Source organism: Syngnathus acus, chromosome 22 (genome assembly GCF_901709675.1).
Source record: "Syngnathus acus chromosome 22, fSynAcu1.2, whole genome shotgun sequence".
Lineage (NCBI taxonomy): Eukaryota > Metazoa > Chordata > Actinopteri > Syngnathiformes > Syngnathidae > Syngnathus > Syngnathus acus.
Window position 1 is genome coordinate 4734821 of NC_051106.1, and position 27993 is coordinate 4762813.

The 27993-nt window shown below is 42.1% G+C and overlaps 7 protein-coding genes across 12 annotated transcripts; 3 read left to right on the top strand and 4 right to left on the bottom strand.

The window, feature by feature from the left end:
* The first annotated feature begins 85 nt into the window (after window positions 1–85).
* Window positions 86–1838, top strand: gstz1 (glutathione S-transferase zeta 1). 2 transcript variants are annotated; one of them, XM_037240811.1, is made up of 9 exons: window positions 86–279; window positions 581–632; window positions 707–774; window positions 846–926; window positions 998–1123; window positions 1196–1271; window positions 1346–1398; window positions 1483–1532; window positions 1661–1838. In XM_037240811.1, the coding sequence occupies exons 1-9, from the start codon at window positions 250–252 to the stop codon at window positions 1785–1787; spliced, it is 663 nt and encodes a 220-aa protein (XP_037096706.1). In that variant the 5' UTR covers window positions 86–249; the 3' UTR covers window positions 1788–1838. The 2 variants fall into 2 exon arrangements, with proteins under 2 accessions (XP_037096706.1, XP_037096707.1); XM_037240812.1 differs by lacking the exon at window positions 86–279 and adding an exon at window positions 323–491.
* On the bottom strand, window positions 1534–5394 carry zgc:163014 (uncharacterized protein LOC100038766 homolog). Of its 4 annotated transcripts, none has more exons than XM_037240809.1 (13): window positions 5370–5394; window positions 4976–5143; window positions 4795–4900; window positions 4194–4319; window positions 4012–4119; window positions 3764–3932; window positions 3575–3703; window positions 3298–3485; window positions 3032–3228; window positions 2851–2942; window positions 2698–2752; window positions 2530–2627; window positions 1534–2417 (listed from the first exon to the last, which is right to left on the bottom strand). In XM_037240809.1, the coding sequence occupies exons 3-13, from the start codon at window positions 4858–4860 to the stop codon at window positions 2206–2208; spliced, it is 1440 nt and encodes a 479-aa protein (XP_037096704.1). In that variant the 5' UTR covers window positions 4861–4900; window positions 4976–5143; window positions 5370–5394; the 3' UTR covers window positions 1534–2205. The 4 variants fall into 4 exon arrangements, with proteins under 4 accessions (XP_037096704.1, XP_037096701.1, XP_037096700.1 ...); XM_037240806.1 differs by lacking the exon at window positions 5370–5394 and adding an exon at window positions 5217–5351 and having other exon boundaries at window positions 4194–4313; XM_037240805.1 differs by lacking the exon at window positions 5370–5394 and adding an exon at window positions 5217–5351.
* Window positions 5395–6100: 706 nt separating this feature from the next.
* tmed8 (transmembrane p24 trafficking protein 8) lies at window positions 6101–9255 on the bottom strand. Its single transcript, XM_037240934.1, has 6 exons — window positions 9095–9255; window positions 8684–8795; window positions 8105–8186; window positions 7936–8026; window positions 7347–7640; window positions 6101–7072 (listed from the first exon to the last, which is right to left on the bottom strand). The coding sequence occupies exons 2-6, from the start codon at window positions 8791–8793 to the stop codon at window positions 6855–6857; spliced, it is 795 nt and encodes a 264-aa protein (XP_037096829.1). The 5' UTR covers window positions 8794–8795; window positions 9095–9255; the 3' UTR covers window positions 6101–6854.
* Window positions 9256–9539: 284 nt separating this feature from the next.
* Window positions 9540–21792, bottom strand: LOC119115962 (autophagy-related protein 2 homolog B-like). 2 transcript variants are annotated; one of them, XM_037240933.1, is made up of 43 exons: window positions 21709–21792; window positions 20802–21194; window positions 20558–20720; window positions 20315–20467; window positions 20121–20223; window positions 19552–19699; window positions 19285–19464; window positions 19089–19185; window positions 18835–18999; window positions 18580–18731; window positions 18377–18479; window positions 18015–18258; window positions 17674–17836; window positions 17490–17582; window positions 17202–17390; window positions 16781–17054; window positions 16593–16701; window positions 16327–16525; window positions 16107–16249; window positions 15799–15956; window positions 15507–15682; window positions 15273–15423; window positions 14998–15200; window positions 14808–14888; window positions 14621–14727; window positions 14465–14557; window positions 14326–14396; window positions 14176–14252; window positions 13938–14108; window positions 13706–13838; window positions 13430–13566; window positions 13117–13346; window positions 12905–13022; window positions 12606–12797; window positions 12422–12523; window positions 12281–12359; window positions 11990–12197; window positions 11834–11903; window positions 11671–11753; window positions 11322–11443; window positions 11018–11172; window positions 10548–10697; window positions 9540–10478 (listed from the first exon to the last, which is right to left on the bottom strand). In XM_037240933.1, the coding sequence occupies exons 2-43, from the start codon at window positions 20961–20963 to the stop codon at window positions 10248–10250; spliced, it is 6138 nt and encodes a 2045-aa protein (XP_037096828.1). In that variant the 5' UTR covers window positions 20964–21194; window positions 21709–21792; the 3' UTR covers window positions 9540–10247. The 2 variants fall into 2 exon arrangements, with proteins under 2 accessions (XP_037096828.1, XP_037096827.1); XM_037240932.1 differs by having other exon boundaries at window positions 9552–10478; window positions 13430–13629.
* A 158-nt stretch (window positions 21793–21950) lies between these two features.
* LOC119116447 (gsk3b interacting protein) lies at window positions 21951–24254 on the top strand. Its single transcript, XM_037241812.1, has 4 exons — window positions 21951–22200; window positions 22781–22911; window positions 22999–23244; window positions 23395–24254. The coding sequence occupies exons 3-4, from the start codon at window positions 23002–23004 to the stop codon at window positions 23551–23553; spliced, it is 402 nt and encodes a 133-aa protein (XP_037097707.1). The 5' UTR covers window positions 21951–22200; window positions 22781–22911; window positions 22999–23001; the 3' UTR covers window positions 23554–24254.
* Window positions 24255–24306: 52 nt separating this feature from the next.
* LOC119116446 (NPC intracellular cholesterol transporter 2-like) lies at window positions 24307–26413 on the bottom strand. Its single transcript, XM_037241811.1, has 5 exons — window positions 26284–26413; window positions 25967–26056; window positions 25290–25397; window positions 25048–25220; window positions 24307–24736 (listed from the first exon to the last, which is right to left on the bottom strand). Exons 2-5 carry the CDS (start codon window positions 26043–26045, stop codon window positions 24653–24655), a joined length of 444 nt encoding a protein of 147 aa, XP_037097706.1. The 5' UTR covers window positions 26046–26056; window positions 26284–26413; the 3' UTR covers window positions 24307–24652.
* A 293-nt stretch (window positions 26414–26706) lies between these two features.
* isca2 (iron-sulfur cluster assembly 2) lies at window positions 26707–27988 on the top strand. The gene is made up of 4 exons (XM_037242039.1): window positions 26707–26912; window positions 27094–27247; window positions 27334–27449; window positions 27523–27988. Exons 1-4 carry the CDS (start codon window positions 26722–26724, stop codon window positions 27695–27697), a joined length of 636 nt encoding a protein of 211 aa, XP_037097934.1. The 5' UTR covers window positions 26707–26721; the 3' UTR covers window positions 27698–27988.
* The last annotated feature ends 5 nt before the right edge of the window (window positions 27989–27993 follow it).

Here is a 27993-nt window from a genome sequence, read left to right on the forward strand (position 1 = left end):
GCAGCCTAATTGGTTGACAGTAAGGAAATTGGGCCAATCATCAGTAGAGAATTTACAAAATCCCGCCTACAAAACAGATTATGACCAATCGACGTGCAAAACACTTCCTATCTCTGTTTTTAATTTATGCGACCAAAACAATGTATTTGTGTCTAAAATTGAAGTCGTTAAAGTGGCACATCCAGCTTCTGGAACGTATGACTGGAACGCTTTCAACATAAGCAAATAAAAAGGAAACTCGCCCCCACTATGCGATTGTCCTGTCTTCTCCTGGCAAAGGTACTTTACTACCGATTTGCTACTGTTTGCGAGTTTCGACCCTAATATTGCTTAGTCATGGACCAAAGAGTGGGTAGGTGGGATGAGAGGGGCACATCTGATTGGCTGTGACGCGAACTCGGACGTGTCTGGTCAACTCGATAGAACTTTTGGGTTGTTTTTTTTTTACACTGTGCAAACTCGACTGAGAAGCAATGTCTGAGCAAACCAAGGTGAACTACAAGAAATGCAAAAAGACCATTTGGAGCATTCGGGATCGTTTTGATATGTAATGACGCTATGTCCTTCTGTTTTCATTCAGCCTGTCCTCCATGGATATTTCAGAAGTTCTTGCTCATGGCGGGTGCGCATTGGTAAGTACTTGCTTTACATTTCAAGCATTCTTTTTGCACTTGTTTTCATCAAGATTAAACTTTTTGTGCGTTAGCTTTCGCCCTAAAAGGTATAGAATATGACCAAGTGCCAGTCAACCTGATCAAAGATGGAGGTCAGCAGGTATAGTTGACATGAGCAATCAAAAATAGAAACTAAAATGGTCATTTTTAGTGACAAAATGTGTGTTGCAGCTCACAGAGGACTACAAGACTTTAAACCCAATGCAGCAAGTACCTGCTGTTGAAATTGATGGCGTCGCCCTTTCTCAGTCGGTAAGCCTCACCCCAAAATTTAATTTTTTTTCTCTCTGTGACATTTTAATAATGCTTGGCTCACAACACAGTTGGCAGTAATCCAGTATATTGATGAGACCAGGCCCGAACCGCGCCTCTTGCCCTCAGACCCCATAAAAAGGGCCCACGTTAGGATGATAAGTGATCTCATTGCATCCGGGATTCAACCTCTGCAGGTAAGTATTTAGTAGTCCTTCATGATTGAAGTTACATCACTGGTAAACTACATGATCTGTTGGCTGTTTCAGAATTTACATGTGATCCAAAAGATTGGAGCGGAGAAGGTGCAGTGGGCGCAATACTTCATTAATCGAGGTTTTGAAGGTCAGTCGCTGACATCAGAGCCCTGGCAGTAAAATATTTGAATATTAAACACATGGATATTTGCACTCATTCAGCTCTTGAGCCTCTGCTGAAGCAAACAGCGGGAAAATATTGTGTAGGCGATGAGGTAAGAACTTTAAAATATTCAGAATGTTAATGAAGAGCACGGAATATTGTGGGCTTGTTTAACTGGAGCCCTTTTACTTTGGAGATATCCATGGCTGACGTCTGTCTGGTCCCACAAGTCTACAATGCAGAAAGGTAAATTTTTTTAGATACTTTTTTTTTTTTACTGCACTATGCTCCTCCAAAAAATGCATATGACACCTTGACCTTTTCATTTTAGTAATTTTGTTACCCCCATCTGATTTATTTACTCTATCTTTCAGGTTTAAAGTGGATCTGAGCTTGTATCCAACTATCCAAAGGCTAAATGAAACCTTAATGAAGATTGAGGCTTTCCAAGTGAGCCATCCATCATGCCAGCCGGACACGCCAGTTGAGCTGCGAGCTTAGGAGAAACTGCCCCAACTTTCTACACCTATAAATAAAATACTTTGAACCTGACCACTGCCTATGGCTGTAATTTGAAACAAGCCAAGTCTTTCTTAGTAAAAACATTATCATTTATTAATATCATTATTAAACAACCAAGCTCAGCATTATTGTGATTAATATATACACGGTTCAATTGACCTTCTGTGCAAATTACTGATTTGTTATGCAAAGTGTGACATCACACAGCTTGCAGCATATTAGCTGCTTGGAGAAAGGACAATATAATACAAGATAATTATGGGATGTCAGGAGCTAAAAGAAGACTGAGCTGCAAACGTTGGCTAAAATTATGCAAGATAACCAACAGCCTTTTTGCAAACATTACATGCACATTTTGAAAAGTCCTTTCCAGATTAAAAAAGACAGAAAATCATTATTAGGAAATCTTAACTGTGCACTTAACCGTGTCATTGTAGAAAGCACCAGCGCAGTCTGAGCCACCAAATACCAGTATTGTGCAGTGGACTTTGGCAGATTCATCTTTCCTCTGCGTCGGAGAGTCTGACGATTTTAAATGTACCATGCTGTGTCCGGCGCGAGGCTTGAAACTCAACTCGGACATTTGCACTGAACTCCACAGGTTGGTGTCTGATGGGGAAGCAAAGCAATGAATACAGAGGAAGATCTGAAATTGAATGCTTTTGTGTTTTCTCAAATCTGGTATTCAACTTGAGGTATTTAGATGAATAAAACAATTTACCAATATTGAAGATATGCACATCTCGCAAGGCTCCGATTGCACTGCAGCCCCCACTCACTAAAATCCTGTTGTCTGAAATTGGGAGGGCAGCATGAAACCTGTTCATGTAGACAGAATTATATATTTTTTAACTGCTCTTTTAAATTCAAGGTTATCAAGTACACTTACCCTCGAGGCAGCGGTGGTATGTTCCCGCACTTCACAGCTGTGTACTCCATCAAACCTTCACCCAGGAAAAAAAAAAGGGGGGGGGGGGAACCTACATCAGTATTAACCAACATAAATATAGACCAAGTACAGTCGATTTATTCGTAATCTTACTCAGGTCGAGGATGTGGAGGTCATTTAGATATGTGGCAGTTTTGCGACCACCAAATATGATCAACTTGTGAGATAGAAGCGTAATTGAGTGGCTTTTGAACAAAAATAAAACAAGTTTGACATTAGAACAAATAATAATAAAGTCGTGAATGTGGTGGAGTGAACGGCAGCGGACACTAACCCAAAGCGAGGCAGAGGTTTGTCTCCATCCACTATGGGCTTATACCACAGTTGAAACTCTGGGTTGAAGATGTACAGAGCATTACTGCATGACTTTTCCCCGGAAGACTGGCTCGGATGAACCCCGCCAAAAATAAAAAGCTCCTTCTTATAAAAAGCAGCGGAATGATACGCCAAGGTGGGAACATTTCCTTGAGCCTAAATGGAAAAAAAGTCTCAAGATTGCATTTCAGTTTTATAATAATAATAATAATAATAAAAACCCACCGTGACAAGCTTCCACTTCCAGGTCAGAGTATTAAGGATGTACAGTTCGCTGTAGCGTTGGCCTTCCCTCAAGCCACCGTAAACATAGATGGCCTTAGATTCGGGGTCATAAGTCGCCGAGTGTCCCCTGGCACAAGGTGGAGCAGGTCCGGATGTGGAGGAGCTCATTTGGTACCAGAAATCATTGTCTGCATAAGGGAAAATTATAAATTAAATATAAATATAATACAAAAAAATTATACCCTGCATTTGTGTCTTAACAAAAGTTTGTCGTGACCTAACTCCAGCTTCCACAGGGAGTCCTTGCAGGAATTCTGATCTGAAGTTTCTCCACCAATAAGAATGGCAGTGTCAGGGTCACTGAGGCACATCGTATGGCTCCAGCGCCGTGATGGACACACTAAAACTATAGCAGATCTGTGTCAAAAAGCAGTTTCATCCTTTTTTTCCCCTCTCGGTAACTTACCTTCTCTGTCTTTTGTCTTTATCTGCTCAGTTATCTCTTCTTGGCTGTTCATCCTGGTCAGCCTCATTTTCTTGGCAGTCGAAGCTCGGTCGGTGCCCTCGACAGAACTGTCGGAGCTCCATGTTAAACGGCCTCGCTTGCTGATGACGGTCCGTCTGGGGGTCTTGTCCTTTCAAAGAAGTCACAAAACCTCACAATAATTTTGTCATTATACCTTTAGTCCCTAAAGACAGGAAAGTGTCTCTCACCGTAGGCCAAAGTGAAGGTTTACATCCCGTGTCCAAAGTGCCGGTATCAACTTTATTAACCTGGATATCGCAAACACTGTCGGCCAACTGCGAAGAGTTGGGGGTTACCTGCAAAAAAAAAAAACCTGTGTAAACTGGACTGAAGTGGCACATGTGAACAATCTGCAAGCCAGTCATCTCACCATGTCCTCTGCAACACTTTGGAGTGAAGTGCATGAGAGATTTGTGGTGCCGAGCTGTTCTGGGAACAGACATTTTTTCCGTGGCAGAGGAGTACTGCTGCTTAAGGTGTTGCCTTGGTCCTGGAACTATTTCAGAGAGACATATAGTCATTAACAATAATGGAAAAGGAGACTACAGTGATCCCTCGCTACTTTGCGTTTCGTTTATCGCGGTTTCACTACATCGCAGATTTTTTTCCCCCAAATTAAAAAAAAAAGTCAAAATAAAAACTTCTAAATTGAAGAAACGTGTCTAACCTTTAGGACAATGTAGTATTGCTCCAAATGTTCGTTTACATTCCTCTAGAAGTCCGTTTTCACGTGTTAGCACGATCGCGAATTAGCATCTTTCCGCTAAGTCGTTAGCCTGCCCAGTATTTCTTGTTGGTGACTTCGCGGATTTCACTTATCGTGGGTGGTTTTTGGAACCAATCATCCGCGATAAACGAGGGATTACTGTATTTTCTTTAAAAGGGGGAGAGACGGAAAAGTAAAAGTTTGAGCATATCAGCCTGGCTGGCCCTGGCCACCCACCACTCCCATATTCAGAGGAATCAAGCACCTTTGTACACACGGTGAGAACTATCTTGCCATAAACTCCCCTCCTGCCCTTTTGTGCTGCCACCATCTCGATATCAGAGCTCCAGCCTCCCTCAAACGTCAAACACCTGCAGGGAACAGGAGAGGAGAGCACCCATCCACGTCATCCCCCACGCAGTGAGGCAAAAACAACACAAACATACCTGATTTTGGAAGTGAGAGTGCCAATGTTTTGCCGCACGTCAACGCTGACCACGACCTCCGCGGAGATGGTGGTCTCGTCACAACCCCAGTCACCGAGGCCGAAGATCACCAGCTGTTTGGGTAGAGGCAGTGGGACGTGGACGTGGAAGCATCTTCGGTTTGATTTGCTGCACAACGACCAACATGTTTCCTCGAATCGATTGCAATCAAAACAATTGTTTGTAATATATGTTGACATACCTAATAAATTGTCGCGGCGCGTCACGCAGGGACCAAAGGACGTAGAAGTTTAGCAGTCCCATAATTTTTAAGACTCACAACTCCTCAGAAATGTAACTCGCTCTTGTTGCAACCTGATTGGTTAAGAACACGGAAGTAAACAATATGTCGCACCTGTTACCTGGCTACCTATATTCCCTCTTGTTTCTTCATTTTATTGTTCATTTTACATACCTGGTGTAACTAAAGGTATATTTTCCAAATATCCAAATGCGGGACAGAATATGCAAAGCACCACGACAGGCACTTAAAAGCTAACCACACATTTAGTTATCAGTCATAGCTGTACCAGCATGAAAGGATACAGGACTTAAAATTTATCAGACTCCCAGTACATTTTCATTTGGAATATTTACAAAGCAGTTTTTCTTTTCTTTTGTTCTTTTGTGTCTGCACATTTGAAATGAACTTCAAACCAAGCATATTTCCCTTCTTATGCAATCTGTTTTAGACTTTTAATAACTGCGAGCATTTTGACGTCTAATAGACGTCTATTAGACGAACCAAACATCTTAGTTAACACGTCTAAAAATGGTCTAAAAGTGTAATAAATATAGACGTCTATGCTGTAGACGTCTATAGCATAGACGTCTAATAGACTTTAGGTATTATAAAATCCAGTAAAACTTGGGTAAACCTGGCCATGTGGGGATAGTGGAAAATAAGTTTCACCGGGATCCTGGTAACGGTTACATCACTCACTCCCTTAATACCGCAATTAATGGAACCACGGGAGACCTTTTGTAATTATGGCCCAGCACATACTGGAGACTCTTGTGAAACACATTTCCAGTTAAATTCATGCTTTCATGTACTTTTGAAGTCATTGTACTCTTGCAATGCAGCAAAGTAGACAATAATCTCTTTATTGTGAATTATAAATTCTCAGGAGCATCATAACTTAAAGATACAGAACAAACGATAGAAAGCTTTTAAAGTACGTAAAATGTGAAATAAGGTAGTTTGGAATGCAGCCGAACACAACTATTTAACACAGAGAACATCCACTGTGACCTTCACTCACATATAGACCTGTGCACAAACTACAATACATATAGATGAAACATTACGACAACAAATTAAAGCCAGCGACTGGACAAATGTAAATATTGAATCACTATTACATAATAAGAGCTTTATGTGATAACGAGCGGCTCAAATTGTGTCATAAAAAATAAAAAGCACACACTGGATATCAGCCATCGCTTGCTTGAGTACATTCTTGATTTATATCTCTACTGACACACGATACATTACAACGGATCGAGGTGAGGTTAAAAAGAAAGAACTCTAAGTAACAGCAAATAATACATGAATTGAGAGCACTTCGAACATCTAGCAAGTAGATGATGTGGAGGTCGTCCCTGATAGCCGCTACTTGACAAATCTCACAGTATATGTTTTAAGATTGGATTTTAACAGGACGGCTACAAATGAAAGGCTTTTTCAAAATGTTACATTTGGCAACATAAGCTGAGTGGTAGAAAATAGATATGCCTATTATACGTAACCTCTTTGTTTGTACTTTAGATCATTTAAAATATCTTTTGCACTCATAAGTGTCATTTCCTTCTTTAAAGCATACATTCATTTGGCATTTTAGGCACTGTAATAAATTCTGTAGTAAAGTGTTTTATTTCGCCATAAAGAGTAAGAGTTGTCGAATTTGAAGAGGTAAGTGCCTTCGCCCGGGAAGTCGTGGCTGCCGCCGAAGACGGTCATGTGGCTGTCCTGGCGGTACACGGGTATGAGCTCAACCAGGTTGGAGTTGCTTTGTGCTTTGGAGCCCTTCTCCACATCGCCATTGGGGACCGGGCCTGCGATGCAAATAAACACATTGATGTAAACCACTAAGTGACATAAACTGGAAAACAATCACACCAACATTAATAGTTAAAAAAAAAAATAGCAGGGAGATTTTACCTTAGTGGGTTATTTTTTTTAACATCCCTCAAACATTCTTCAGAATACACTGATAAAGATTTTTTTTTCCATGTTCCCTAAGGGAACGTGTGAAAATGTAGAAAAAAAAACCCTGAAAATACCTAAAACAGAAAAATACTCTATTGTGTTCTTTTAACGATTGCCGACCTTCCAGCTCCTCCTCTTCATCTTCATCATCACTCGATTCACTGATGTGCACAGTGATGGCTCGACTCGTGACGGGAGTCCAGTCAAAATAGATGCCAAAGCCAATGTCGTAGCCATCTGTGGCAAACTCCCAGCAGACCTTCTTGGCTTCTGGCTTGGTGGGCACGTGCACAGTCATGATGTCGCCTCGATACACCGTCACCATGCTGTCCTTCTCCGTTCGAAGCTTGGCCTTGAGCTCTTTGAGGGCAGCAGATGTCCACGTCGGCGGGGGGTTCAAGGGGGGTGTCTCAGCTGCAGCAAAAAATAACAGCGGCGTGTTGATGATGATTTCAGAGTATGTGTTAGGAATCAGACGAGCAATTTGTATGCACTTTTTTTCTTTCGCTATCACATATTAACAACTGCTGGCTTCAACTGATTTTCTTTGTGCAGCTGACAAATTTAATAGCAATACAACACTGTATTATATGTAAAAGGTCACTATAATGTGGATATAGCGTGATCCTAAATCCAGCCCTAGACACAAACTGCCACTTGAACCCAAGCCCTGCATAGATCAAAACATCAATCATGATGACATACGAACCTTTAATCTCAGTGGAGGGCAGAGGGCTCCCTGCGCTGTTCTTCTCACCCTGGTCCCCTGAGGTGTGCTCAGCAGGGGCCTCGTCATTAGCCTCAAAATACAAAAACAAGACATTTATAGCAGAACACCTCCATCAATGGGGACTTCACTGACAAGCACATCAACCTACCTCTTCACGCTGCTCAGATGGATCCATATTTGTTTGTTTTGGAGACTGGCTTAAGTTCATGGAGAGGTCTGTGTTTTGGAGTCTGACGTAAACACGTTGTTGGGGGGAATACATGAAATAAATATTTGGAGACAAAGCAACTTGTGGAGTTTATTTTCTTTGCATAGAGGTCACGTGAGAGGAATCGGGACAACCTTCTGGCTCAGAGGCATTAAAAATATTTCTATACCTCGCATCCATGAGATAGGGTCAAAGTACAATAACCTGCAGATCCACCTGTTGCCATTCATGCAACAGTATACAAGGCTTACCGCTATGTGATCCAATTGCAATTATACATGTCAACGTTTCATGCAGAGTATGTTATTTTAAAATTAAGATCAGTATGCATGCTTTTGGGGATTTTTTTTTTTTTTGGTGGTGCACATTGTTAATGTTAAATGGCTCAATATGGGTTGGCAAACTCAGAGTGGTTTTCCCAATTGAGGACGAAGCAACACAATTTAATCAAGTTACACAAAAACTAGTGTCAAATGATCTGTTCTGACATTTCACAACAACAACAAAACCATCGCTCACCTATCCGTTGGGTCGCTGTCGCAATGTTTGGATGTTATTCCTGGGAAAGACGAGAAGGACAGCGATGACAGTCGCGACTGGAGCTTTGATGTCTCTTCCAATCTCTCCATGACTAGAAACACGACAAACAGGGTAGTATGCAAGGCTCAGAAAGATGAAGCACCGCCCCCCCCCCCAGGATGACAGGGAGGGCCAACTAAAGGTAGTGCGAATCGGAAACTGACAAATATAGCGGCTGTTTTACCAACATTGTTAAACGGAAGTATTAATCGAATCAAGCGGCCACACACTTCTATCGCCACGATGATATTTTTTTGACAGGATGCTAGCTAGTTAGCGTACGTTAGCTGGCGCAACAGGAAAAAGGTGTCATGGCTGCAGTTGGTGTGCATAAAAACAGTTAGTTCTTACCACGGTGCGACGCCGAAACAAAAAAACGTGACGCCTGTGAACGATTTGACTGTCGTCTGACTCAGGCCAACGTGAAACAGACTTTCATGTCAGTGATGTCATGTGACGAGTCGGATGGAAATTTAGACTTCCGTGCTTCGGTGAAAGTAGCTCAGTAAGAGATTGTGCCGTTCGAAGGGTCTTCTCGCGATAATTTGGGATCGCTAAACCAGTCCTCAACTAGTCACGTTTAGGGGAAATTATTTAGGACTATCAGTGGTTTTAGTCATTCGGAGTTTGACGCATCTCACGTAAACAATCTTGAGACTTACAGCGTTTCTACCGAGCTCTGGTACTCAGAGAAAGTGTGCGTCCCTCTGTTGCTATGGCAACATAATTTTCCATTCAACAGAGTAGCAGTGTCAGCGACATTGTTGGATGCTGACTACTATATTGACATATATGGCACAATTAACCATTTTAATTTTCCATTCATGCTTTTTAATACAAAGTCAAGAATGAACTGTACATATATGTACAATAGTTACTTTCAAATAAATCAAGTGGAGTGCAGCCCATGGCATGGGGAGAAAATACAGAATTCAAAAGACCTAAAAAAGAGCAATATGTTAAGACTTTGGATCAAGACAATTGAAGACATTTCCAAATTTGGTTTGAACAGTTAAAGCAGCTACTACTGGAAACCTGACAAAGTTGACGGCTGGATATTTATCCACAAAAAAATAAAATAAAAAGCTGCCCCTATCCTGTGCATTATCATTTTAGACAAGCAGTAACCCTTCAAGTTCCTCGAAAGTGCTGTAACTTCACAACTGTACCGCATCCTACATTCCTTTTCATAAATTTGCATGAAATGGTACAAATTATACTATTTACAGTAAGTACCAAAGTCCACGTACAACATATGTACTTTCAATCCAGGGTCACAGACTAAAATAACAGAACAACTTGTAAACATGTCATCCTAATAATTATATGTTTAGATGCTGCATTTTCCTCACAGGTTGACATAACCCAGTACAGATATGACTTGAATGTGTCCCTTTGATTCAACAGAGTTTGATAAGCATGATCGTGAAGGCACTGCTGAAGGAACAAGTGAGCTCAACTGTCATGAGATGATCATTATTTACACCAGGGAAAATGTTCTCTATTACTCCTCGCCTTGCCTCCACTTTTGAGACTCCTCCTGGCGGGCATCGGGGTGAATCTGGTTCCTCATGCCACCCAGGACGTTGGAGGTGGCTTCCGTGGCCATGATGAGGGGCTTGACCACTGCGGGCGGCAACTGACGGAGAACCCCGCCCACTGCTCCGGTCATGCCGCGTTGTTCATGTTCCCGGGTGGCTGTGTCGTAGATGGTCAGGGCTGTATCTGTGATTCCCTGGAGAGGTTAACCATTCAGCGTTAAGAAACAACTCTGTTACACGAGTACTCAACTTCAGCTGGTTACCTCTTTCACTACAGTATAGGCTTTGGCTACACCTTCTCTCAGGTCAACGGGCTGATGAGCCAGTCCGTAGTGCGAGAACCGTTTTACCCTCTTTGTGTCTCTCTCGGTCGTCACCGGAGACACCATGTCATAGGCCGTCTCCGCTGCAGCCTAATAAAATGAAACAAACTATTATGATAAAAGCATATGCTCAAACAAAGTGATGTTTTTGGCTGGATTTAAATTGCATGTGACACAATTCTGGCCAGTGTAGGTACCCTCACTACTTACCCTGCAACTTTCACTAACAACTTAGACTAAACTAATCTCGTCCCAGACCTTCAAAGAATGTCTCTTAATTGAGATGTGTCACTATTTCATCAAACTTCCTTCCTTGTTGTGTGCTACTTTTTAAATGTACATTTAAATAAACAGTCAAACATATCCGATTTAGACCATCGGAAGTGTGAACAGCAGAATTAGCAGTTTACCTGAATGGTTCGCACCATCCTGTTGGTAAGCTCCAGGGCGGCCATAGCTGTGGATGTTCCAAAGGAGGCGGTGCCACGCTGAAAGCCACGCACGATGCGACCGTCCTTCCTGTACTGCTCAATTGGGAGCCACACCAAGTCCCGGAATCCCTGAACTGAACATTTATGCATTGGGCTTAACATAGTTCATATCCATCTGGAAGATCATGTACTTAAAACGGTTTGACACCAGAGCACAAAGCTTTCATTAATTATAACAACAAGCGAATGGCGGTGCATGCATGCAATAGGCGGCAATATTTACCCAGCTGGACCAGCGAGTGAATGGGCCCCACACCGCCCAGCAGGCCTGGAAGCTGGTTTTTCTTTATGTCGTTAAGCCACTCATTAATTGCATAGGAAAAGAGCTTATCCACACCTAATAAACTGCAAGACAGTTCCAAGGGGGGGTGGGGTAATAAAGACCATTTAAAAAAGAATTCAGGAATGGAATGCATTTTCACATTTGACCTTTTCTAATTGGAATTAAAAACAAAAAAGTAAATATGATAAACAATTACTCACTTCTTTTGAATTGCTTGAGTTTTGACTAATGTAAAACCTTACGTTTCAACTCTATGTTTTTTCTAATTAAAAATAAAGAACATACGTACCCTTGCCGGTAGCACAGCTGTCTCAGTTTGAGCTCTGAACAGTTGAGCTGTGTCAAGCCGATAATGATGCCTGAAAACGTTCCCTGGGAGTAAAACAGTGAATGGCAATCAGTCAACTAACAAGGACTGGAATAGACTCAAAACCTTAAGAGTCAGTCAGTACCTGCTCCAATGAGACGTGTTTTCCATGATAATCCAAGCGAATAGGAACTTCAGAGGTGAATCTGAACTCCCTGTGGCATAAAAGAAGAGTCAATTAGGCGGCTCTGTAAAGACCCTTTCATCTCTCTATGATTTATTCAATTTATCTGGCAGCAACCTAAAGAATATGGGCTGGTCGGAGAACAAAGCGGCGGATGCGTCACCGTCCCCGACATCCTCCCGGTTACACACGGCGAATCCATTTTGACTCAAATGTCTCTGTGCGGGCACAGAGATGATAGGTGCTGGGATCTGGTTAGTGGCAGCATGCTTGGAGAAGCTGCATGAGATCTCAGGAACAGAAGCTTTCTTCACGGACGCACTCACTGTGGTGGGATGAAATGCTTTAGTCAGGCAACTTTTAAATCGTATGAAAAAAGGCTGTTGATGATGAAAGTGAATTATTTACCATCTTGACTAGGTGGGGAGAAAAACTCCACTTCTGTGGAAAGACTAGTGAAGAAGTCTTTGAGGAAGAAGAGTGCGTCCTTCAAAGAAAACAAAATGTTTGAAATGTTATTTTTGTCATTCCAAAGGAAATATGCTTTACCTGATCGATATTGAGGCGAAGAGGCATCAGGGAAACACGTAAGCAGCATTCTTGTGGAGCCTGGCCGGACTCAGGACACATGTGCAGCGCTTTAACTGTCAACTAAGCAACAGAAAGCAAATAAGTTATCATCGGCTAAGATGAGACGTCAAGAGGTGAACGCACGTGTGCTGCTTCCTCTCACCATGTTGGAATGAGCCTTACGGGGCATTTCTTTACTGGAGTACAAGTAGAGGAACTTATTCATCTGGGAGCTTGCCAGTCTGTCTCGGATCTCCAAGTCTTGCACAACAAACACCTGGCGAGATACAGGCTGCTCTGCTGGTGATCCTGAAGCCTCCTGCTCTTGTGGGTACACCTCGTGTTGAAATCTCACCTGAGGGTGAAATCAAGGTGGTCACTGTTGCGATGTTTGGTGCTAATGTTGACTGGGTCACGTTATTTAGCTCTCTAAAGGGGAAAATAACTGAGATGAAAAATTACTTTGCTGAGTTGTATTTCCATGAGGACGTCGGGGTTTCTTCCTTTTCCTCCTCCAGTGCGTCCTGAAATTCTGGCTTGTCGAACTGGTGTTTGGGAGGGGGAACTGTGGGGAGTAGTACTGAATTGCAAAGAAAAGATAAACACGTTTCTGTTGCTTTATCTTTGGAATTAAAAAAAAAAATCATACTTAGTTAAAAACATTCTTTACTCACCCCCGACTTCTGGCAGGAGAAGCTGTGAAGGTAACACGGCCAAAATCTTTGCCACCATAGAGGTGCCACACAATGGAGATCTCCTTGATGAGGTAACGCACCTCCGGGATGGGAAAATTCAAGGCTCCGCGACTGGAATCGCTTCCATCCAGAGGTTGATTGAAGTGATCGTAGCGGATTTGCACCGGCTCGGAGGTGAGCAGCTTTACGACGGGCTCCTGATCCACATCCTGAAACACATTGTTGCTGTTCAGAGTCATCAGGCACCTCAAGTTAGTTGACTTTGGCTGTAATGCAATCAACGCATGCTGACCTGCAATCTGGAACTGGGCGTCTCCAGAATACAGAAGTCGTCAGTCTCCTGTGCCAGGTTGGAAACAGGCGTGATGAGAGGAGAGTGAAGAATGGGGCAGGTGGGGCTGGCATCATGGTCAGAATTCCCACTCTCATCTGGGAACAGGAACAAGTCAGAGCGAGGGGGCTCAAGATTGCGATTCCTCTCCTCCCGAGCACCTACAAATTTGATCAAATATGAATAGTATGGCATCAAATAGTGCAAAGGGAGAATCGTCCTGAATCAAAACGTTACCGTTCTGTTGCACCCCGGGAGCATGCTGCACATCAGTCTCCTCCATCGCTTCACTCATCAGATCCTGCAAAATCTGCTGCTCGGTCTCAGCTAGCAGCGGAGTCTGAGCGACGAGCCGGCTGGGAAACTCTGCCTGTCCGGCCAGACACTCAGATTAAGCATCTCGGCTTTCGGACTCTTGTGTAGTTTGGTCGGGATGAATGCTGTCCTGAATGCTGTCCTGAATGCTAACCTTTTTTTTTTGTGTGGAACTGCTTTGCTTGGCCTCTGGCTCTGCAGGAGGAAGCAAATCTCCATAGCTGGCAATGTACTGGATTAGGTTCATGAGGGCAGCACAGGAGTCGGCGCATGTTCTGATGTGGATGACGTCACTGGAGCATCGAAGCTCAAATCTCGGCTCAGTCTACACGAGAAGAAAAGGGTGAAAAATTCAAGATCCTTGAAGTCATTTCGGAATGTCACCCTCCTACCAGTTTGCCATCCACGCCAGGTTTGATAGCAGTGATTCGCAGTTCTAGAGTTCCCATGTCTACCACTTGGACATAGTCTGGAACCAAAACAACAAGACGTGCACTGGTTAAAATCCTCTCAAAGATTCCTTTCATCGAGGATCGACTTACCGCGTGCTAAATTGACAGAAACGGCATTACACTTGTCTGAGAGGAACAGAGCAGCTTCATCCAAAATGATTCTGGAACAAAGTCACTGGTTTCACTCCGCTGCAGTATCAGAGTCTTTAATTTCCTGATCATGCCATACCTGAGCGTTGAGGAGGAGTTGTCTAGAGAGACGCTGCTGGAGATGCTAAATGTTTCCACCACCAGCAACGATCTCAGAGGTAAATAAGAAGGTCTGTCCGAAAATAAAAACACATTAGAATACGGAAAATGAGGCAGACACACGCATCTCCTTTACCTGTAGTCCAGGGAGCAGTTCCACAAATGTAGATGGAGGGTGCTGACAGACGTGGGAGGAGCGTAACCCAAAACAGGCTCATCGGACACATTCAAAAAGTCAACCATCTGGAGCAAATAAATTCATCTTTGGTTTTCACCTGTATATACGACATCAAGTCATCGAGATGTGAGAGTGGAGGAGCTACCTGATCATACCAGCCCAGGTTGGGAGGAACCATTCTGTGCTGGACTGTTGCTCCTCTCACTCCAATAGCAACCAAAAATTCCTGTGTGTAAAAATAAATCACAATCGAGCAGTAACGCTTGAAATACTTCTAAAATATTGCAAGTGGGAATGCTTATCAGTGTTTTTTAGACTTAACCCTGACAGCCTACCTTGAAGCTGCGATCGGCATTTTGCGACGAGATCTTGACGGCAACGGACACCATACTGCGGGCCTCCAAGCCGATACCCTCTGACGGCGTTGAAGATCTCTCCGAGGGTGACTCCGATTGGTAGATGGTTGGTTCCAGCCAGTGTGGATGTGACCTGAATGGCAACTTTATATCCGAGGAGGCGGGGCTTCCATCTACAACTCCTGCGTACAGAAACAAAACTGGAGATCCGCTACATTTCGGTGAAACATTTAAAAATGCGGGTGGTTGGTTACCTTGGTGATACAAGGAACTATTGGTGGTGTGGAAGCAGACATAGTGCTGATCTTTAAAGCCTTGGTGCTGTGTAACACTGAACAGCACGGCATTTTTCACCTCCAGCCAGAATTCCCCATGTTTATTTTTCAGTAGTGCTTTATCCTCCTTCTAGGAAGAAAGATGTCAAAAACTTATAAATAAGGTATGATGTAAATAAAAGTATGACAAAACAGATTTTGCCATCAATGTACCTTAGCGTTAGTTTGAAGCGCAACCAAGCCATGGTTGACATTGATAATGACAGAGAACAGGCTTTGGGAGCTTTTACTCTGAACTTTGGGATTTTTTTTCTTGTGAGACCTGAATCCTCGGTCAGAGGAACCAGAGTTGTAGTGCATGTACTCCTCATCGGAACCACTGGTATCTTCTACAAGCATAACAAAAGAAAATCTCAAAATGTCGGCCTGCGTTCAACAACTATATTTCATTTAAAACTGAGAGACTGCACACAATATTCAGGGGTGACAGTATGAGCCGTCTCACCCTCAGGTCCAGTCGAGCGAAATTGGGTGAAGCTGTCTTCCGTGTAAGTGTTGATCAACTGACTGGCGACAGAGAGTCCAACGCCATATGGCATGCTATCTACCGTTTCCACAGGCGAAGGGGCAGTGGGCTCCCACAGCAGGAGGTCATTGTTGATTCTGAAATGTGGTCAAGTCTGTCCAGTTATTGTGTAATAATAAACATTGATTTTAACAAGCATTAAAAACATCAACTTTCGTTATTGTGATAGGTGCAGAACATTATCAGGAGGGTTTGTTACAAGGGTGAACCATTTTTTTAGGACTTACCTATTGTGTAGCTTCTCATAAAATGCTTTGCTGGGTAAAGATAATTGCACATTGGGGAAACACAGGTCGAGGACAAAACGAGAGTTGTTCATGGTTTTCTCTTGGAACTCGGTCATCTCGCCAACATCACCGGGAATGACCATCTGGAAGCAAAACATTTTTTCAAAGTGATGCTAATGTTGCTGTTTGAACATTGATGTTTCACGAATGTAGTACCGACCTCTTCGTTCTCGTACATAACCCTCCGAGAAGAAAAGGGTGACGGCTCTGGTTTCCCAAAGTCACAGAAATCCTTCAGTGAGTGGGCAGCACCCTCCTCTTCCTCCTCAAGGAAATTGTCCTCGGCCCCTTCTTCATCCTCGACCGTCACACGTTCAAGGATCGAGTGCACCGCCGTGGGGTTCACTTTCAACACGACACTGGTGGGAACGTGCGCCGTTATTTGGAGGTGACGTGCACGGCAAGGATGTCAAGCTAAAAACATACCGTGGCCAATCGAATTTCGCACTCTCAGATGTTGTCATGTCTCCGTCCATGGTGTGGGAAACTCTGAGGAACCTGGCGGCTGGTTGATCCAGCTCCTCCTGAAACCTTCCTGTGGAAGGCAATTGAAGCCAAACACACTTAGGGAGGACTCTGGGAGTAATATAGCAACTTTCTTGACCTCATCATACCAATAAGCTCCCTGAAGGTGAGCTCCATCTTGGTTTGATCTGGCGTGCTCCCAGCCCTAAATTCAGTTTTAAATTCCAGTTCTTCCAGCTCCAGGTACATGACTTCTTTCTGCAAGGACTTTTTAAACCAGGGACCTCTCTCCTGATCGGAGCGCAGATCGGGAATGGGAAACCGGACCGCAACGCCCATTGTTGGTGCGTTGACGGTCAGTGACACGTGACAGCTGGATGGGGTGCGGCTGTCGTCGAGAAAAACCTCTGCAAAGGCCTTATGCTGCAAAAATGCAAACCACAGCGCAATCGGCACAATCGATTGACATCCAACACAGAGCAGAATCTAAAATTCAGCCTCTTTACAAAGACTATCAATGTCAGAGGGGTAAAAATGTTGAAATCTTCAGTAGATTTTCATTCCTCTTACCAAGCTGATATGCTTATTGTAGGACGTGTACATGTGTGAGGTCATCATCTCCGTGGTGGCCAGCTTCTGAGGTTGCAGTACAGAATTGAGACGGTCCACAATACTGATGTCGAGCTCGGAGCGCACGGGGCCCAGTTCGACCAGCACGTCAGCTTTTCTGGGGATGCTGCTGAGTCGCATTTGGCCACCCTGCAGAGATAAAGCTCAATCTAAGCGACCGCTCTAACAAGTGTGCTGCAAATGTGACGACCGACTATGAAGGCTGCTTTTGTTTTATCTTGCATTTACCTGGGGCCCTCTGCGCTCGGCCTGTTTGTAAAGCAGGTGAAAGCAGGTACTAAGTGGTGCGCTGCCGCTGGCTGCAGTGCTAAACGTCAGGAGCTGAGTTGTGACAGAAACGTGTCATGCTGTGAATTCACCCCCAAAAAAATGCATGCAGAGCATGTGCTGAACTCAGCGTTGCCTCGCTGACCTCAGTGTATTGAATGCCTCTCTGAGAGCCAGACGTGTTGGGCTCTGAAGGGAACAGACACTCCAGCAGCTCCATTTGGTCAAGGGAGACGTCGGTGCTGAAAGTCCGCAGGCTGGATCCCTGACAGTGCTCGTAGATTATCTTCAGACCCTGGCCCACAAACCTGCAAATGCAACATGTTACCTTGAGTTTTTCCTGGACTTCCTTCTCAAGGGCTTCCTTTCATATTGGTTTACAAATCTTTAACATCGGTCAGTCCACATGTGTGGTGTTACTTTTACAAATTATTTATTATTATTTAACAAAATATAACATGGCAATAAAATGTAAAGAATGCTCACCTGAGGTGATCTTGGGGACATGCGTGATTAAAAACTGATCGAGACTGAAGGAAAGCAGCTGGGTCGAGGTGACTCGGGCCCAGCACGCTGAAGAAATGTGCAGTCATAGGGTCCAGCGGACCCGGAGACACATCTAGTGGCGGTAGCGGGTCAATGTGGAGGACTGAGATTGCCAAACTGCTCAGTGTCAGACTTAAAACCAACTCTGGTCTTGACTCGTCACTGTGGGTTTTGGACGGATGTGCTGAAAGCAAACACGATCATCAGGATGACTCAATTTCAGTAGTTTCACTCAGCAAAATGATCACGCAAGACTTTTTCCACTGTCGACACGACATTATCCTGTGTTTTCCCACACTTACAAGCTTGTCGCAATAACGTTTGAGGGAGTTGAGCGTCGCGAGACTTTCCAGGTATCTGCTTCTCTCTTTGTCGTGGTACGTCCATGTAATCGTCCCACAAAGCCTAATGTCACAAAAACACATTGTTCGAATACATACACAACTAAGATCAGTGAATGGCTCTGAATCTGATTTTATCCATGAAAGTGATGACCCTGACTTACAGTTTTGTTTCCCGACGGCGATTCTCCCGGAGAAGCCGAGTAGTTACTATTGAGTGACAAATCCAAATCCACAGTGGGTGGTTCCCCCAAAGGAGGGAGGGATGACAAGCTGTGGGACATGTCCATGTCAGCCATGGAGAAGAAGACGTCATCTGCTCCGACCACAGGTTTACAGAAAAAAAAAAAAAAAATCCAATATAACAGCTGACACTTGACATCCTTAAAAAAAAGGATGAAGGATCATTTGAATCAAACCTCGACTAGAGACAGTACGAGTCGTCTGGCTCTCAAAAAGTTCTGCCTCTGCTCCTGCCATTGCGGTGTCCTTCTTCAGACAGCGATTTAATTCCATGTGGAGTCGGTACTCATCCTCTTGCTGCATGGGTCGACTCTTTTTGTCCTTGGCCCATTCCTGTGCACCTTCAGGCAAAAGCAGAGAAATTCAAACAGTTAAATTAAACACTCCGTGACGTTACGGCAGGCCTGTTCATTTACTAACAAGCACTCACGTTCAAAGGAAAACGCTCCAAACAAGTCTAGAAGTAGATGGACTTGGCGCGGTGAGAGCAAAATGAGCAGTGTGTCAACGTGGCCGGCAACATCCAGCTGTGAAGCAAAGAAACATTACTAATTTTGTGAACATCAATACCAACATCCAAAATCGGAACTTTTTGATATATATAACACAAACTTTCATTGACTCACCTTAGCTCCAGGCATGGCTAGATTGTTTTTCAATGTGAGGGACAGTTCAATTTTACCGCCGAGACTCCCAACCTGCACAGGTTGAAAGGGTACTGTCGAGGATACAGTCTCTGTGAACTGTGGATGAGGTTCGCAAATGATTTTTGGATTCCAGCTGGGAGAGAGTTTTGGCTCAGTTTCCTGTCAAAAAAGTAAAAAAAAAAAAAAGAAAAGAAAACTGCATTCATTGACTGGCTACAGGTAAATCCGGAATGTAAAAAGACAAACCGTTGGAAGTGGTGAAGATTTAAAATCCGTGAACTCATCCCAAAATACAGTGATGCCTTCCATCTGTAGCTTTTTGTGTGCAAATGTGATTGGTTGATGCACGTTCACATTTGAGCTCTCCTCCCCAGTTTCGTCGGAATAAAAAATCCTGCACATAAAAGGCAGGACAAAGTTAAAAAAAAAAAATCCACAAAACAAGCACTGAAACAGTTGATCTCAGTCATAAATGTTATAGCCAAGGACTTCCTCAACCCTGTAAAAAGGAACCGAGTAGGAACCTTATTTGGTAACTTAGTACTACTAAATGCTGCACTCTGAAAGAGCAGAATCAAATTATTTCTTATAGCCAATCAGCAACAAGAAGGTAATGATAATAATGTAATTTATTACAGTATATATAATTAAAAGTTGTATAATAAAAGATAAATAAATTAAAGTTCATAAAATAATTTTAGAAGCAACACATAAGTTCAATAAATTGTACATAAAAAAAACAATTATTTTTTTCCGCTAACCTTGCCTATCTAAATCCCTACAACTGTTGTTGTGAAATACGTGTGGCAACTTACTTGTTTATTCGAACCTCAAGAGCAATTCCAGTTTTGGAATTTTCTGGAACATGTTCAACCCTCAGAACAGTATCCAGAAATGTCACTTTGACTCTTCTGAGAACTACAAGAAAGAGAATTCAAACAGTGATTACTTGATTCATTCTCGCTATTTTTGCAAGCGCTCCCCGAGGCTTCCCCTGCACATGATGTACCAGTTTCTATTGTTTCAGCAAACTTCTCTAGTCCCTCAAATGGCTGAAAGCTCTCTCCCGTATCATCGGTGAGCTTCTGGCTCAGACACTCTTTGGCGAGTTGCATGCTGCTCGTCATGAAACTGGACCAGTACATGGGCTCAGTGCCAGATGCTGAAAAAAATACACATTAAAGTTTTCAAATAGAGAAATGACTCACAAAATGTCATGCTTTTCTCAACTTTTGTCTTAAAACCTGCTTACCTACTCTTGGCCTTGGTCTAAACACCATCTCCAAACCTTTGACCTCAAGAGCACAGTTCTCATGCAGCAAGGTAGCCCATGGTACGGTTAGTGAAATCGTCTGGATGAAGCCCGCAATAATCTCAAAGGGAGCATCTGCCGTCTCTAGGAGCTCATTGAGTGACTGAAAGACAAATATATATTCAATATTCAATTCTGGTCAGTGTAGATTGTGTGTCTATTGAATGTCTTAAAATGAACATACCCACTTATCCAGGGGAACTTGTCCCAGTGATCCAGTGCCTTGGTAGAGATCTAAACTGAGCTGATCCAAACTCAATTTTTCCTGCAGGAAGTTGCCAAGGTACCGATGCAAGAGGTAACGACAGGCCCGCTTCTTAATGGACTCGGAAAATGGCCAAGGCATCCTGACTTAACCCGTGTGCGGTAAAGTGCAAAGATAAAAAGGAAGGTCTATTTAAAGCCCTCTGGCTAAAACGTGTTTGACAGAATGACTGTTAGGAATGAATCAGTTGTGCCATCCCGTCCACTGAATGAAATCAAACCATACGAGTTGTGACATCCTTCACATCCCACAATAATGGAGGATATGATGGTACTCAAAGATGTATGAAGGCAGGGCTCAGACTCCAGTTTCCTGCACAAAATAAACAAACGATGTTCTTTGACACACGTCTACCTCACACTTATTCAATTACTTGGCAACTTAAAAGCGCATACAGCCTATTGCGCCACACGACCGTTAATAGCTTATTGATCGTAACTGGGGCAAACGCACTTGTCAACCAACTAGCTTTTATAGCATGCCGATATATACTGCTAGTTATTAGCTGCTTGGAGCAGTGCTGTCACGACAGGAGACAAAGGCATATGGTTATTTGCTAACCGTCCGGGCTAACGAGGGTGAAGGCGATCAAGCTGGCTAACATATTATTGTACCGTCAACGTTATCACACCAGCTAACACGTTGCTAAGGTTTAAGCACTGCACTCGCTGCTTAGTTGCCTGAAAAGCTTAAAATACGCTATTGGTTAAACTATTTACCATTACATGTCACAACAGTGTCACCGAGTCATGTAAAAAAAATAGGGCGTGCAGATATACGAAATTAATTAGCAGAGTTGAAGGAAATAGCGTGACAGTTAAATTACCTTCTAAATGCGTTGTTTACAAACACTCTCATGACTCCGCACCAACTGAGCCTTCACACACACTTCTCAAGATGGTAGGTTGGAGCTGCACATCGGACAAAGTAACATTGAGAGACATCACGTCTGATTGGTCTATTTAACTTTCAATCAATAATTTAAGCCAATCGAATTATGGTAATACTGTAAAATTCCGCCTATCGCGTTTTCCAACCAATAGATTGCTTTCCATTGAATCTAACCTTATATTATGGGGTGGGACCAATTGCGTCATAACATGGCGGTATCGCGTATGGCACACTTACTTTATTGAGTTTTTATTTTAAAGCGTATTACATTTGATGCAAATTTGGACATCTCAAAACGGTATTAGTATGTAATGGGGTGGTTTTAATTATCTACAAAGTAACGATCGACCGGTTTCCATCAACCTTACCCACCCCCACGTAGTGCCCACTCTGTGGACTGGAAGCTTCCACGGGAGCACAACCCGAGGTGAGGATAATGCACGCATGTTTTAGTTTAGAATAGAAATACGTATTTCATGGCCATTCTTTTGTAATAAAATGAAACAAATGTGCTGCACTATGCAAACGCACTTGTGGCCTACACTGTTTAGGTTTGTTTACTGATCGCTCGAGACGTGAGAAACGAGGCAAAGTGTCACTTTGAATTTGATAGATGGTTAGTAATGTAATGCTTGTTACTAAAAACGTTGGAGTTGCGTTCGGACAAATTACTACATTAACACGACAGTATTTTTAATGTGTGCAGAGTATTGGACTCATATGTTGCCTTCTCGTAACCTCGTAAAACGGAACTCTCCGTTGTGAATGACGTCACATAGTAGTTGGTTGAAAGCAAGATACCTAACATTGTCCAAATTTAAATAACCATTTTAATAATGTACACAAAATTATTGTAAAAGTTCCAAAACATTCCAAAAACGTGCTTTTTGTGTAGTTCTAGCTGTGTCTCCAAACTCAGTAGAGCAGGTTCTTATTCATATTGAGCCATTTTCAATGTGATCATAAAACACTTTTCTAACCAACAATTTTTCCATTTGTTTTTATAGTTTCTACATTCACTGACCAAATCAACCAGGCTCCAACAATATCATCGTCAGCAAATAGTCCACAAATCCCTCAACAGGAGCCATTCAGCCTTGTGACCATACCACATCAATTTAAAAAATACTTTGCACAGGTCATAGTTCTTGTCTTGTAAAGCAGAACTTATGTTTTAATGACACTGCAGTGACTCATCGTGTGTGTGAACGTGCGTACATTACAGGGAATGGAAGTAGACTGCCAGCCCGAGGACCCCATGGTGTCCGCCTTCGAAGACGAATGTGTAGAGCTGTGCGACGTCAAGGACATGAGACTGGAGGCGGATGCCGTGGTCAACGACGTCCTTTTCGCTGTGGCCCAAATGCACGTGTCCAAAAACCTCAACAATTCATCCGACGTGGCTTATATTAATGTGGAGACTAGAGAGGGCAACCGCTATTGTTTGGAGCTCACAGAAGCAGGACTAAGAGTAAGATTTCTTTAATAGGGTCCATTTAACTTTTTATATTATTTACTTTATACAATTTATATTATTATTCAGTGATTCCCCATGACATGAATAACGGTAACAATAATTTTAATTAATCCCACACTAATTTCTTTTCTCCTGTCCAAATAGGTGGTGGGCTACGCTTTTAACGAAGTGGACGAGGACCTGAGTACTCAGTACCATGAGACAGTTTATTCACTTCTGGACAACTTGAGTCCAGGCTACAGGGAAGCCTTTGGGAATGCTTTGCTGCAGCGGCTTGAAAGTCTCAAACAAAATGGACAGTGACAACAAAGCAGGTCTCTTTGTAATGAGCTAATTCGAAAAGGAGCAATGCAGCCACCTGTCCTTGTTATAATCCATCAAACGCTTTTCATATATGGCAATATAATGCAAAAGTGCTTCATAATTGCTCAAAACAAAGATATAGTTTGCAGTTTCTTTGCCCTACCTTTTGCTCCTTATCATCCATTGACTTCATGTTAGTTCATTCCTGACTGGCTGCTTGGGCTCAACCTTGTGCTGTTGACTTTGCTGTGGAAAACTATTCCAGCTTTATGCAGTGCACACGACTTCTCCATCTTTTGTACTCCTTGCAATGCAAATCCAACTGATGCTGTGACCCTGGTGACTGCTCTGTTCAAATTCCCCAAAGTAGTTCCGGCACCAAAGCGGAATCTCTTTCCTCATTCCACAAATATTCTGCCTTAATGACCGTTTGGTTAGATAAGTACAACATACCTCTTTGTCTATCTTTATTTACCAAGATAGAAAAGGCATGTCAAAATGTAGTTGTAGTTCTGTTGATCTAACAGTGTAACATAATACAGCACAATGCAGTGAATAGCGGTTTGGCTTTCAGTATGAATTTTCTTTTCCTACTTTGTGTGATTTTTTTTTCTGAAATCAAATGTGGATTGAGGATGTTTAATTGTGTCCCCGTTTCTTGCTGCTGGCCTTTGAGCTGACCAATACAAGTTTCTCAAGGATTGTTCTGTTTTTTTCCTGTCGGCAGTATTTTCCAGTCAACTGCGCACAACATTGAGATCAATCTTTATTTTCATTACATTTACAGTTTCCAAGTTCTAAATAGACAGTAAGAAATTACAAAGGTCTGAGCAGTTTGAAATGATCGCTGTGTAAATTCAGACTACATAGCAGCCATTAGGAAAATGTAGCGGCTGAATCAAGAGTTTCCAAATCAAAAGGTTTACCGAGTCTTGTCTGCAACATACTATTCTAAATACTGGTGAGCTACAATCAAATTGTGCGAAAATAAGCATTATAAAACCAGTTTGCAGAATGAGTAAAACAAGTATTTCTATGTAGAATCCTTTACTGGTCAAAATTCCCTTTTTTTTTTAATAAAATGTGCAGATTAATTATTTCAAACAATCTGTACAGGAAACTTAATGCAGAACAGATCTTGGTTTTCATCATCTCTCAGTTCCCACTCGACCACCAGCTTTATCTGGAAGTTGGAAAGAAGAAACCAAAAAATTCAAGTGAAACTGGTTGCCTTTTGTGAAAGCAGTTTTTAAAAATTAATGGAAGTGAAAATGGCCTGTGCTTATTACAGCCTGTCGCAGTTCCTACTGCACCCTTCAAACAGCAACCATATTAGGACCCTTACAATTAGAACCGTTCAAAAGCAAATACATATTTTATGATAAAAAGCTTCAAAGGGTCCTTTGACACTAAATTGTAATTCCTACATCATTTGCAGTTCACCTTCATTAGAAAAGAAAAAACAAGCTGTCAATACTTGAAATCTGTGCTTACCGCAGGATACACAGTCTTGACGGGCAGCGTGTTCTTATAGTGATAGCTTTGCTGCTTCTTGATGGGACATTGGATTCCAGACTTGCAGCCATCCTCGATAGGAATCGGGAAGGGGACGGGTACCCCGGCGATGACACCGTGGACCAAGGCTTTGCTTGTCTGGCTTTGCACAGCTACAGAAAACAAACAAAAATGAAGATAAGACTGAGAGGAGACTTACAAAATCATTAAGGAGTACTCACCACTGTTGAATGTCACATTGACACTATAGGACTGTCCTTTATGCAGCTGGCAAGGCAGAGTGGGACAAGGACTAATGTCCACAGTCATCACTTTGCCTGTAGAAGAGCCTAAAGATAAGAGAAATCATATAGGGGGGGACAAGAGGTTTAGTGATTAAAACATTATTCTACAATCTGACCCACCAAATATTTACAATAGTTTTCTAAAGTAAATTTTAATTTGTTGCATTATTTTGTGGGTTTTCCCCCTCCCAGCCTTTGATTAATTGACCCCATTTTATAATGTGTCAAAATTATCCCTATTACAGCTCCTAAAAAATTATTTAGAATGTGTAAAATATGTTTTTAATATTTTTTTTTATTTTAACATCCGTTTCCTCACTAACATTTTAGGTTAATTGATTAACTTGACTTTGTTAAGGGTCAAATAGGCCCGATTTCAATACTTAAAAAAAAAATACATCACATTGGAAATTGTAGGGTGGGCTTTTTTTTTTTCCTCGAATATATTTTTAGAATGAAAGTAACTCGTGAATAATAGTGCACCTCATGTCATCAGTATGTCTTTTATATACCCACTTGGTATGAATGCTGCTGGAAATCCAAATTTCCCCGAGAGATCAATAAAGTATAAATTTATCAGATCAATTATAGGTAGTTGAACAGTAGTGACTTACCACAGTCTATGTATTTGACCAGTTCTGCACAGGTGAGCCCCATCAAGCAGACCAAAACAACACCAGCTCTCAAATCCATGTTGAGACGATCTATAGAAAACAAATATTGAAGTATCGGGAATACATTGGAACTACAATAAATCTTTTAGCACAAAACGTTGCAATCTGCGACCCTTTCTAGTCAATCAAGAGACAGTCACAGTTCAATTAAGAACTAACTAACACGGCATTTTTTTCCTTCCTACTTGCAATTCAGCATCTTGTGTTTGAAAGAAAAAGAAAAAACAAAAACGAACGACAAATAAAATCACCAGTACCCTTTTTCAGAAGTTATCCTGGTGGTTAAAGAGTGATGAATAGTAGCAAACAACCGACCGGCACATTTTATTTCCTCATGTCACGAGACTAAAACAACGCCCAGTGAGTCAAGTTTTCCCAATGTTTAGTCTGACAAAATCGTACGGAGATGAAACAGACAGGACGTAAAAGAAACAAACCATACAAATTATTATACTATGTTAAATTACGGTTTACGTAAAGTAAATATTAAGTCAACAGTCTTTATTTTGTCTGTAAGGCACAATAAATAGTCTAACCGTTAGACTATTTATTGTGCCTTACAGACAAAATAAAGGTCTTACGGAAGTTTAAGTCTACTGATCACGTGAACAAGTCAACTGATCACGTGAACAAATTTTATTCATACAACAAACACATAATATACCGATATAACATCTAAATAAGATTAATATAAAATGATGAGAAAGAAATCAGATGTATTAATATTTTCTAACTCAGTCCTTATATTGTTCATCTGTAGTGTTGTTAATAAAGTTTATGGCGAGAAAAAAAAATTTCTATTTCCGTTTTGTTTGTTATGCAAAATGTCACTCGGTGCACAAGCGATGTTATCTGCGGCAAAATCCAAAGTATTGAGCCTTGCAAGGTAATTTTTTGCTTTTTTCTCTCCCTTGATATTACGTCTTATTTTTTAACAACATTTGTTAATAATTTGAGCATTTTAACATTTGAACGTCAGGCTGACGTTCGCTAACTCACCAGCTCGTCGTTCTATTGACTCACGGAGTATTTTGTATTCAGCCTAAGCTAACAGTGATGTTTTGCAGGGTTTCTGCTCTCCTCGGTAACATCACAACAAAACAATGCCTTCAACGGCCTCAGCGCATTTCCACTGTGACCCTTCGACCTTTCAGTGAGGCTGTTAGCCAGCAGAGGTCAGAACTTGAAGAAAAGGTCCGTCTCACTGAGTCATGTGTCAAGGTAAGCAACTGCATAGTAAAAAAATAAATAAAATAGTGAATATTCCATTATATGTCCCTTTAAATCTCATTGCCATTTTATTTCAGAGACTTGGTGAGATCATGGTGAAAGGAGAGTACCTGAGAATACGTGTGGAAGGAGGAGGCTGCTCTGGCTTCCAGTACAAGTTCTCAGTTGATTCTGACCGGAGTGAAGATGACAGGTACGGCATGTTCTTTTTCCCTTGACATTGAATGTATTTGAAATACACTCTGTCCACATCTGTGTGCTTTCAGAGTGTTTGAGCAGGATGGAGTGGGTATTGTTGTGGACCAGGACAGCCTGGAGTTTGTGAAAGGATCCACGGTGGATTTCAGCCAAGAACTCATCCGCGCCACATTCCAGGTGCTCAAGAATCCTCGGGCTGATCACGGCTGCTCTTGTGGCAGCTCCTTCTCTGTCAAACTTTAAATGACATGGCACTGGTAGTCTACTTCATTTAGTAAAAGTATATTTCACAAGATGGCCAGTGTAAAAAGACAGAAGAGCTTTGGAGCACTATTGCAACAGTTATTAGTTCAGTCTTTTTTTTTTTTTTTTTTTGCAAAATCTCGCATAGACTGCTCTTAAAGTTTTGTGAACTGCTAGCAGAATTAATTTAAATTAGCTTCAGTTGTATTGTGTTTTTGCTTCATGCATGTAAAATTTGTAAATAACCCAAATACATTTTATTTATCACTGAAAATAAAATATGGAATTGTACATTT